The following is a 12,733-nucleotide window of genomic DNA, read 5'->3' on the forward strand; positions in this document are numbered from 1 at the left end:
TGATATATCCTGGTAACACACTCTCACACATACTATAACTATTACATGTTGGTGATACATTTAATATATCTAATTACCCAACCATTTTACTATCACACCTCATTTAGAAGTCACAAAAATCGCGTAAAAACGATGATGATAATGCGACAGTACGATGGTGATAAAGCGTTAGTACGATAATGAAATTGAGAAACCACGACACTACGATAACGAAAATGCGATAATACGATAGTATGATGGTGAAAACGCGATAGTGTATCGCGTTATCATCTTCGTACTATCGTATTATCGCATTATCATCATCGTGTTGTCGCGTTTTCGTTATCGTAGTTTCGTAATTCTTCGTTTTCATGATCGTACTATCGAGTATCACGTTTCCGATCATCACATTCAAAGGCGATGGCCCTAACGGATTTCCGTACTTTACACAACTAGTCAGTAACGGTCAGGTAAAGGTCGATAGTGGTTGTGATAGTCTTACAAATAAACTTATTTTCATCGTTACATCGTACTACCTGATTATTATAGGTTCAAAAACAGGTTAAATATATATTTCAATATACTTGTAATTGTATCAAATTGTAAGCATATAGTTTTACATACAGTTCACTTTTAATTATTCTGTATTGTATTTGAAGTAATATTCAATTTGCGTCTTCTTTTTTCCAGTCAGACATTTTCAGCAACGGGTCAGTTTTATGCAAATAAAGGTAAATATGACATAGACTCGAATTCATTGTAACTAAACGCTTTGTTCACACGAATGTGAAAAGAAGTATCCTATCGATATATATCATCTTAAAAATTCTAGACGAGTAGTTAGTTTAGGTGGCTTGGTTGTAAAACTGTCTTATGAACTATCTGTCTTCACCTTTTTATTAGATACTAAATACATTGCTCTTTCTTTGTGAAGGCATAAATTAACAACTGTATTATGAAAATTGGGAAAGCCAGTGGATATCACTATCGGACTCAGTAATTATCTAGAAACTTTGAAATTCGCCTCCTCATCATACAAAAAGCTTTATTGTTTGTCTAAACCGAAACTGATAATTGAATAGTTTCTAATATTATTGAGACTCAGGTGCTTCCACGGTTTCTTTCAGAATGTCCGACAAATATTATCGACTGATAACGTTTGTGGTGAACATCTGTCCTAGACCATTACGTGAACTTTTCATAGCTAAAGCGAGGGCTGACACAAAACATGCTTACACAAGTTTAGAGGATTACCTGCTTTTTCGGAAACCAGACATTGATGAATTACGTAGACGCGTCAAGATCAGTCTAGATCAGTTTGCCAATATTTACCCAGCAGACGGATCCGTGGATATTCAAACATGGGACATAACTCTACTAGCAGTCTTGCTGACACAGTTATTTTCAAATCAGTTAAAACAAAATGAAAGGGACCGTCTGTATGAAATTACTGATATAAGAAACAACTTGCAACACATTGCAAGCACTGACATAATTGATGATCAGAAGTTCAATACTGCCTGGTGTGGTCTTGAAGATGCTGTACTAGAGTTGTCAAAGAGTACCGGAGTACCTTCCTTAAACAATATCGAAGAAGATATAAAGTCGGCATTCACTGAAGGCATGCCAAATCTTGTGGAAGTAATTCGAACATGGAAAACATGGAACAATATGTTGTGTATGCAGCTACAGCTTCAAAATTCTGTACTTACAAACGAAATTAAGACCCTCAAAGAAGAATCAAGAAAATCAAATAAAATATTAACAAAAGCCTCTGTGAAAAGAAAAGGACGCTCGGGTATTGTTTAACTTTGTTTACAAATATTGGTGTATATTGATCGTCAAAACGCAATGTAAACACTTCAGGGCTTGATTCGAGGGTGTAATTCTGTTCTTACTATAAATGAAGGATTTGACAGAAAAAAATGTATATAGTTAATTGTATGGTGGGTATAAGAAACACGCATGTGAATGTCGCTATCATGCAACGATGAGACACATGTCAATTCAATAAATTAAGTATTGAGTTCTATTCACAAGCTTGCATGTTTATTAGTTATTTTTGATAAAAAGTAATAATAACTCCGCGAAACAATCAAATGTTGTTAGGGTATCATAAAACAACTTTCACTTTTTTCAGGGATAGCAGAAAAAAGAATGAAAATTGTTGACACCAAAGTTGAAAGGATGAAAGGTAATCAGTCAGAAATATGTGGTAATTCAATATAGATTATAAAAGATCAATGGGTTATAAATTCCGTATTATATTACGGTATTTCATCCAAATTTTTTATAAGGGTGTAGATGCAAAACTGGTAACGGGGTCAAACTCTACTATTTTATTTTCAGAAAAACTTGCAAAGGCGTTGACAGAGGAGAACGACTGTGTAGAGGCTTTCAAGAACGATATTGCCCTTATTACTCAACAGCTTATAGAGAACCATCGCGTTATCGTCACCAGTCACGACAACATGTTGACGTACAAATGCGCACTTGCAGCAGTTAACCAAAGAAACTACCAGCGTACTGACCAATGCTTAGAAATAAACAATCCATCCGACTGGAAACGGATCAGCCCAGAAGATGTCCAATTTGTTCTATTTCGCGAACCGTTCGGTAGGTCAACGTACGATTCACAGAAGGTTGAAACAATGCTAGAAGAATTTGACAGTATGTTGGACGCAGCAAATGATGAAAATGACGAGGTTATTGATATTATCATTGTTACCAACCAGAGACTCCTGAATGAAGTGGCAAGACAGAATGAGCATGACATGTTATCTCCGGCGTCTACTGTTTATATAGATACCACATCGGGAAATACTCCTGGTAATTTTTTAGAGAAATTCAAATAGATCATATATCGTAATATATAACTGTTTGATATATACTTTTGATTTGTACATACCTTCACCTTTTTTAGAAACTCTTGAAAGGTTAACAAAATGTTAAGATAATATCATATGCAATGATTATGTAATAATCCGTTCCTTCAAGTTACATTACTTATAACTTTTCAAGTTAGAGCGCCAGAACTTTTGTTTTCTCCACAATATTTCATGAAAAAAAAAAAAGAAGTAAATATCTTACTGCCATTTGTATTATACATGTAATTCATTTCAGAAGAAACATGTGCAACAGAAGATCCAGTTTACAGAAATCTTCTCGGTAAGTTTAGTCGCCGAATTCCAAATCATTAGTTAATGTGATAACGCATGTTTAAACTTGTTTTCTGTGTTATAACATGTGCAAAATCCCGAGTGACACTCATGATGCTATAACCGAATGCAAACATGCTATTTTAGCATAAACGTGTAAAAATAATTTAAATATATTTAATAATGATTAGCGTTATTATCTTAATTATGTGTTGTTCAACCGTAGATTTTACAGAAACAAATGCTTCACACATTTGTTACAAAATGTCAAAAAACAGAAATTTTACATATACGTACGTTTGACTATTGTTTTTAAATTTTCGCACAAACGTATTTTAACATCATTCTTAGGTAATACAGTTTATCACTTATTCAAACATCTGGTATATTCTAGCGGCCATATTTTCAAGCAGTCCCTGTTGTCAAAATTTTACGACTCATTTTTATTTTTTGTACACGTCATACCGGTTGAGTTAGAGTCCTTCCTTGAATTGGCAAAACCCCTGTTAATTAACAAACTCATTTGATTCAATCATCGGACAGGCTGTTGAATTATACTCATTCGTTTATAGAATTTAAACTTGAATGCTTATAGAGGGCAACCCTAGTTCCACTTCAATGAGACTCAAGTATTTGCTTTGCATTTTAAATCTTGTAAAAACTCGTGTTCAAAATACTTTTGAACGACTACAACATTATGGTCAAGATCGGACTAGAAACACCAAATCTATGCTAGCGATTTATAAAAATGCTATATTGCATTTGGCCATGTCAAACGTTTGACAGATTCATAAGTACTAAATAGTGCTGATTAGGTTGATTTCGCAAAAGCCATTTACCATTATTGATGTTTTTTGACCGACATGTTCATCATGTAAATTGTACATGGTTGTGGCTTTCTTGTTTCTGTCTGTTTGCCAACAATTTTGTCATTCCGTTTGTTGTCACTATGTGGTTACCGTGTTCTTAAGCTCAAGGAACGAGTTTAATTGGTCAAATTCGCAATGGCAGACTCCTCAGAAACTACTGGGGGGATTTTGACCAAACTTTGCCAGAATGATGTATTGATACGTTAGTTGTGTCCACCTGAGTGAGTTATGGCCCTTTGTTCATTTTAATAATTTACATAGATTTATATAGGGAACAACTTTGAAAATCTTCTTGTCCAAAACCATAGGACCTAGGGCTTTGATATTTGGTATGTAGCATTATCTAGTAGTCCTCTACCAAGATTGTTTAAATTATATCCATCGGGTCATATATGGCCCCGCCCCGGGGTCACATGGTTTATATAGACTTATAAAGGAAAAACCTTGAAAAACATCTTATCTAAAACCACAGGGCCTAGGGCTTTGATATATTGTATGTGACATCATCTAGTGGTTCTCTACTAAGATTGTTCAAATTATACCCCTAAGGTTAAGTATGGCCCCGCCCTGAGGGTCACATTGTTTACATAGACTTTCAAGTTATATGAGAAAAACTTTGAAAATCTTCTTGTTCAAACCACAAGGCCTAGGGCTTTGCTATTTGTAATGTAGCATCATCTAGTGGTTCTGTACCAAGTTTGTTCAAATTATCCCCTTTGGGTCAAATATTGCCCGCCCCAGGGGTCACATTGTTCATATAGACTTATATAGGGAAAAGCTTAAAATCTTCTTGTTCATAACCTACAACATTCAAATTTTGGAGAACATGTATAGTTTTGAGTGGCAAGATGAACCTTAACATGAGTTGACCCTAATCACATTTCTGTAGCTACAGCCTTCATATTTGGACCACATGTATAGGTTTGTGTACCGAAACAAATTTTGACCTTGACATTGACCTAGTGACCTACTTTCACATTTCTTAAGCTACAGGCTTCACATTTGGACCACATGCATAGTTTTGTATCGTGAATTGAAATTTGACATTGATTTTTACCTAGTACCTACTTTCACATATCTCAAGCTACAGCCTTCACATTTGAAGCACAGACATAGTTTTGTGTACCGAAACGAACTTTGACCTTGAAATTGATCTAGCGACCTACTTTCACATTTCTCAAGCTACAGCTTTCATATTTAGACCACATGCGTGGACCACATGCACAGTGTTGTGTACCGAAATGAAATGTGGCCTTGATTTTGACCTTGAGCTAGTCTTGAAATTTGGAACATTCAAAAATGGCTCATTGGTGGGCGCCAAGATCACTTTGTGATCTCTTGTTTCCTCAATGTAACTTTTAAGTGTAATCATAGCTTTTCAGTGTATTGCGCGTGTTTTTGCGAGCCACACCTTGTCTCATCATGGTGATCATTCAAGAAAAGATTGCTACATATTTGCGCACCGCTTTTGCAAATAAGCTTATTACTTTTGCACCTACGTGCTTTTCAATCACACTATCGTATATCACTATCATATCTCTGCACATCATTTTATACGCCCGTTTGAAAAACGGGACGTATTATGGGAACGCCCCTGGCGGGCGGGCGGGCGGCGTCCACAGACTTTGTCCGGAGCATATCTTCTACATGCATGGAGGGATTTTGGTGAAACCTGGTACAATTGTTCGGCATCATGAGACGGAGTGTCATGCGCAAGAACCAGGTACCTAAGTCTAAGGTCAAGGTCACACTTAGAGGTTAAAGGTCAAATTCAAGAATGACTTTGTCCGGAGCATATCTTCTACATGCATGGAAGGAATTTGATGAAACTTGGCACAGTTGTTCACCATCATGAGACGGAGTATCATGCGCAAGAACCAGGTCACTAGGTCTAAGGTCAAGGTCACACTTTGAGGCCAAAGGATACAAGAATGAAAATTCAAGAATGACTTTGTCCGGAGCATATCTTCTTCATGCATGGAAGGATTTTGATGTAGCTTGGCACAGTTGTTCACCATAATGAGAGGGAGTGTCATGCGCAAGAACCAGGTCCCTAGGTCTAAGGCCAAGGTCACACTTAGAGGTCAAAGGATACAAAAATGAAAACTTTGTCCGGAGCATATCTTCTTCATGCATGAAAGGACTTTGATGTAGCTTGGCACAATTGTTCACCATCATGAGACGGAGTGTCATGCGCAAGAACCAGGTCCCTAGGGGTAATGTCAAGGTCACACTTAGAGGTCAAAGATACAAGAATGAAAACTTTGTCCGGAGCATTTCTTCTTCATGCATTGAGGGATTTTGATACAACTTGGCACAGTTGTTCACCATCATGAGACGGAGTGTCATGCGCAGAAAAAAGGTCCCTAGGTCTAAGGTCAAGGTCACACTTAGAGGCCAAAGGTCAGATACAAGAATGACTTTGTCCGGAGCATTTCTACTTCATGCATTGAGGGATTTTGATGTTACTTGGCACAATTGTACACCATCATGAGATGGAATGTCATGCATGGGTCCCTTCTTTTGAATGACTTCCCTTTGCTGTTACTACAAATAGCTTATATTGTAACTTTTTCATTACAATCGAGACCACTGTTCTGTAGTACAACATGCATGTTACAGTCAATTCTGATGTGTATTTTGAGCTTTCTCTACCTGGTAAGGATTTTTGTGTGGACTTGTAATTTTTTTTTTTCTCTTTAAAGATTAACTTCCCTTAGTTGTTACTATAAATAACTTACATTGTAACTTCTTTATAATTGACCGTAGGGAAAAGCCAAGACCACTTTTCTGTGGTACAACGTTGATGTTATTTTCAAATTTTGGGTGTATTTTAAGGTATCTTAACCTGGTAATGATTTTTTGTGGACTTAGAAAAATAAAAGAATTACAGTAATTTCTAAAAAAAAAACAACATTGTAAACAATTAGAAAATTAAAATTCCATTTGCAAATACAGGTGCTAATGTAAAGAAATTTGCTGTGACGGGCGTATATTGTGACATTCTGGCACTCTTGTTACTCGTCGATGTCGTATACTTATCGCACTTTGCCATTGCACATTGCAGTTTCCGCGTGAAGCTTCAGGCTTTAGTATTACGATGACAGAACTGGTGATGAACACGATTCAAAATTCTATACTTATGTCGTGTTTCATTATAACGTCTGTAATTTATTTTTCAATTGGAGGCGCTTAGCTTCTTTAAAAGGGGCTGCTAGAGCTAAAATTGTAAAACCTCTAATAATAAATTTGATGGTTCTTCATTAAAGTTAATCTCTAGCATCATTATAAGGTCCTCTCCCACACTTGTTAAAGCGGAGGTCTTGGTTCATTTAAGGTGCTGCTAGGGCTTAAGTAGAAATGCGACTCCATTTCATGAATTGCTCGCTAAATCTTCTAGAGCTAAAGATAAGTGCCTCTAAACAAGTTCTTTTTATAAATTAATTAATTGATCTTAATCAAAATTTGTCTATGGCGGCATTGTAAGATCCTCCTCCAGATTTTTTCAGGTGGGTCTGCTTGGTTCATTTTGGGGGACATCAGAGCTAAAAAGAGAACAAATTCAAATAACTCATTATCTTGATGTTTAATGTAACGATAACGCATTTTAAGCCAACACAGCAAAATATGAAGAAATAAAAATACCTTCAAACAACTTAAGTTTTAATAAAACTCTTAAGGGATGTTTACAAAACATGGTCAGAAGCAGGGTCAGATGGTCAAAGGTCTCTTTAAGTGAACGCCAAAGGCCCTTTTGGGCATCTTATCTTAAAATATTATTTCGTAATTATAAACTCTTATTTCATTCTACGTTAAAATAATGGGTTACTGTATTCCTAAAATAATATGTTGGATATCACTTCATTTCATTTTTTAAAGAGTAATATTTCGTATTTCGAAAAGTAGAAATATCATCTCATAATAACGAAATAATGTGACATCCAATATTTTTTATTTATTACAAAGTTTGTATTACTTATGATCTTACACATATTTTATCAGTATAATATAATTTATTAGACTTTGATTTGCCACAAATTTAAAGGTCAATTTCTGCAACTGTGATGGTGATTGTTAATAATATGTATTAATTTCGGAATATAATGATATTAAAATTTGAAGAAAAGACATTCGGATGACTTGAGTATATTTAATTTGAACACGTGTTATTAAGAAATAAATGGTTGATGTTGTTTTTCATTCAGAGAATTCTAGAATACATCGTCAGAGCTACGCAAGTAAGCCAGTTAACAAAAAAGTCAAAGCCGAGGCTGAAAACATGTTTATAGATTACAGTGCGGTTGCCATCGTCGGATCTGCCGGAAGTGGAAAGACAAGCTTGTCGTTTGAGTTGCTGCCAAAATACGATCTCAGTAATGGAGAAGAAAACTTTCTTGTCTTAATGGATCCAGGTGAACTGAAGTATGTAAACTTTTCTTTACGACCTGTGATAATTATCAAACCGTTGGCTGGGATGGACTTCGACAAAGTTGAAGCAAGCAAATGGTATCGGCAGTTTGGCAGATTGTTTAGCGCTGTACAGGAAAAGAAGGCTGCCGTTATTATTATGATGGAAACAGAGGTCTTCCGAATGTGGGAAGCACATATGCGGACTCATCCTTTGTTAGACCATGTTGTGTACATGGCGGGCAGTCGTGCGAAGGAGATGGAGAAACATAAACCAGGTAATCTTACAGATCTTTTTCACTTATGTACTTATTATGTACGTTTTAGTTTAATATTTTAGTTTAATATCCTATTTTCAGTTTTATTTTAGGATGAATAATACGTGAAGTAATATAAAATAATAAGGCAATAAAATCTGAAAAGTAGATCCCTCGGAAGCACCGAGAACAATGCAAACAGTGAAAATTGCAGACTCGGTTTGATTGAGTCTGTTCATGAATAGTAATGGGAAATGCAACACTGCCCACGCCCCCTAGCACCGGGGCCTCAATTGGGAATCGTTCCAGTCCAACAGCTTGCCCAGAAATATGCGTTTGTATCAATTACAAGGTAGATTTTGGAATAAAAACAATACTGCAAATTTATACATATGTGCAAGACGTTGCGGTTTCGGACAAGTTATGTGGACGCTTATTTCGCACAAGGAAAAAGCGTATTCTTACAAAAAAAAGTCCGAAGTCAGACGCTTTTATGCACGTGCCGGAAGAATATATTTTCTAATTCGATAGTATGTCTCATTCGGCATATATCGCATGTTACCGTAGAGGGATCGATTCCAAATTTGATAGGATTGATTTCCTACTATAATTGAGAACTTTGATATTTGACATTCATGGGGACATGCATCAGATATTATACAATTATTGACTCTTTAGCCATTAGATATGATGTGATAATCACCGGAAGAGGGTAATATTGACCGAGGCAACTATAATGGGTTCAGGTTTATGATTAAGTAACAAATATTTTTTGTGAAAACTCAGTAAAGTTTAAATGAAGACACTGAAAATTCCTGTGATCATTGTATATACAGTTTCTTATCGCTGAAATATATTGTTGTTGCTTGTAACCTGAGCATTTTGGCCAGTTATCAGCCTGTACCGTTCATATTGTGGTAGCAGGGTACACTTAAATTCGAAAATTTTGGGCACTGTAATGTAGCGAGTCGCAATATTACACTTCCCTAATGAGCAAATTCAGGATGGCCATTTTATAAATTGCGTGCATGTTTTGTGCTTTTATTAATGGCAAGATCAGGACTCTCGTACAAGAACACAGAAAGTTATCAAAACGAAAGTTTTACATATTCCATTAAAATAACATGCAGAAATCATCAATATTGCTCTTTTTGAATAGCCTGTAATGATCCCGATGCAGGAACAACGCCCAATTTTATTTCTCAATTTAATAGTCCCTACTGAACTGCAGAATATCAGAGTATCAATCAACAAGCACTGAACCCTTCCGTGATTTGAATTTCCCGCGCCAATGTGACTCACCGATACATACAAAGCTAGCAGCAGTTAATTTTACAAATTACATCAGAATTTTACATGTATCGGCTGTTTAAATTTTCTAAAGAATTAACAATCATTATCTCTCACCTTAATTTACAGACATCCAAAATCACGAAATTCTAATTATAACAAATGTTGACGGGGACCAAAACTCGAAGTGTACCCTGGTACCTAGAGCTACATGTTAGCCCAATTTCCATATTATTTTCAGAAAGTTATGTTTAATGGAGAAAACCCAATAACCGTTAAACATGAAAAATATTTTGAAAGATGATGAATGGTTTTGACCAATAGAGAGGTTATTTGTAGAACATATAATAATGTGTATTGTATGCAGAGACGCAGTATGATTTCGATGAAACGAAACAGACTTTTGTTACAGCTTTGTCGGCTTAATCCACTTGTAGCTGAATAATTACTGTAACAGACAAATCAGATACTTGTTGCAATGTAATACAGGTCATTGAACACATATATCGTACATGTATGTTAATTGAATTGAATTGAATTGTAATGTTTCAAAATATTAGTTGAACACTTCTCGCACTTGATTTATTTTCAATGTTTTATTAAGCTTATAGATACAATAAATCATATAATGCTTAAGAAAATAAATAATGTCTTCCATGTCAAGAATAAATGCAATTCTAAGAGTTAAATGTTGAATACATATGTTTGTTTTTCAGACAACGTTCAAAATGGATTACAAACGGAGAAAACAAGGTTTAGTAACTTATTTTGTTATTAAAACTAAGAGATGACATATAAAATTAAATAGTTTGTCTTAATCAGATTGTCTGTCAGTTTTCTGACCTTTAATCTATATTCTGCTCATAGCAATGTACATATCATAATAATCTAAACAATGAAAATACCAAAGCTATAATGGACATATTTACCAAGTGAAATGTAACAATTATTTCAACAGTTTTCGGTGTAATACAAGGCTATGTACTAGTGCTCATTTTATGGTAAATTTGAGTATATATAGTTTCATTTTAATTTTATTCCCCGAAGACAAACTTTAAGGGGTAAATTGCCATCCGACGTTCTGTGGATTGGTTGGTCAGTTGTAAGGATTTTGCGGTGCGAGCAACTCCTGCGCTTGAGGAGAGATTAAAATGAAACTTCATACACATAATAATAATTAAGAGTGGTTGTGCCTGTGATTTTTAACGGTTGGTCTAAAACTACAGATATATTTGTTCTCTTTGATATAAAAACAACAACAAACTGTTAACTCTGTTATTGTTCTATACGGGAGTTTGTTGAATGAATTCTTTCTGCATCCTTAAATAGATTAAAATGAAACTTCACACACAAAAATACTGTGAAGAGTTGATACGTGCGACATAATACTTTATTGGGTCAAAATACTGAAGAGGTATACCTCATTTGGCTTAAGCAAGATATGTACATAATCGGTACTTGGAAGTTTGTACCTCGAACTACTCCCACAAAGGAATTCAGATGGAACTACATAGTACACATGTGTAAATTTGCGTGACAATTATTTGTCTTTGCTGGACGCTAGTCGGGACTATATACCCTCATGTATTCTAAAATTGTGGAAACAAATGTTTTCACAATTTTGTAGGGATTCCAATGAAACTCCATACACATAAAGATTTACTGTAAAATATAACGGAGACAGTTTGTGTACCTTCCAACATCAGAAAATTGCCTTGCTGTCAAAAATATAATGCGTTAAAATAATGAACGAAATTCTCGTATAATTCGCAAAACTTCAGGACATTGCGTATATAGCAAACCATGCAAATATAGAATGCAGCCAGTTAAGCATAGCATTCCGAGCAGAGATGGCCTAACGGATAAGGCCCCTGGCCCGCGATCGGGAGGTCGAATGTTTGATCTCTGTCATGGGCTAGGCTTGTTACTGAGAGAGACCGGTTGGTGAGCCGTCAGCAGGTTCAATAATGGTTACCGATTGTCTGCCTGCATGATAACTGGCATTAAAAATAGGAATCAAAAGTAATACTGGTGTCTCATAAGACAATATGGCTGACCTTTACAGTAGGAATTATACTATGATTAAGAAGGACACATTCTACTTCTATACTTCGTAAATTGTACATATTCATAGCTCCCGCGTACTTCAATAAACTTGACACTTTCTAATATATCTTGTAATCCTAAGGTAAATTGACGAAATGATAAACAGTAACAAAAATTAATAACTTACAAATTGTTGTACCTGAATAACAGAGATAATTTATTATTGGAATTTTATTAATGATGTAACATTGAATCTTTCGTATTGTTTTAGTATTTCAATGCTGTTTTGCGTCTCCCAAAGAAAAAGCTTGGAAGACTGAGGGAGGGGGAGAGCACTTAAGAGTTGCCTTCGTCCGTCCTTATGAATTTGTGTCATGCATATCTCTAAAAGTATTTGACCTAGGGTCATCAAACACTGTACTATCATTCAACTTTAGATGTTGTACACCTAGTGTTTAAACTGGGATTTTACAGTCAGAACAGAGTAATTGCCCGTGACATAGTCAAAAATATGTATAAAAAGAGCTGTCGGAGGACAGCAAGGGGCATAGTTTTGTTAAAATGGGAAACAGGGTTATGGAACCTGCACAGTGTTTATCATCTCATGACAGTGGACAAGTGTGTGAAGTTTCAGTCCATTCCCATTAGTGGGTACTGAGATATCAGCTTACATATAAGAAGTTAAGCAAAAATGCTAAGTGGAAAAAAGAGCATAATTTTGTAAATA

At 35.5% G+C, this 12,733-nt stretch overlaps 1 protein-coding gene across 2 annotated transcripts in view; it reads left to right on the top strand.

Annotated features, from left to right (window-relative positions):
* The window catches only part of LOC123532397 (uncharacterized), a 45,491-nt gene that overhangs the window by 15,743 nt on the left and 17,015 nt on the right, over positions 1-12,733 (top strand). For both annotated transcript variants that reach the window (XM_053518564.1, XM_053518563.1), the window contains exons 2-8: positions 670-710; positions 1,107-1,777; positions 2,120-2,173; positions 2,329-2,808; positions 3,103-3,147; positions 8,212-8,691; positions 10,677-10,713. In XM_053518564.1, coding sequence (XP_053374539.1) covers positions 1,108-1,777; positions 2,120-2,173; positions 2,329-2,808; positions 3,103-3,147; positions 8,212-8,691; positions 10,677-10,713 — 1,766 coding nt within the window. In that variant the 5' untranslated portion in view covers positions 670-710; position 1,107. The remainder of the gene's footprint in view (positions 1-669; positions 711-1,106; positions 1,778-2,119; positions 2,174-2,328; positions 2,809-3,102; positions 3,148-8,211; positions 8,692-10,676; positions 10,714-12,733) is intronic.

This window comes from Mercenaria mercenaria, chromosome 11, assembly GCF_021730395.1.
Source record: "Mercenaria mercenaria strain notata chromosome 11, MADL_Memer_1, whole genome shotgun sequence".
NCBI classification, from domain to species: Eukaryota; Metazoa; Mollusca; class Bivalvia; order Venerida; family Veneridae; genus Mercenaria; species Mercenaria mercenaria.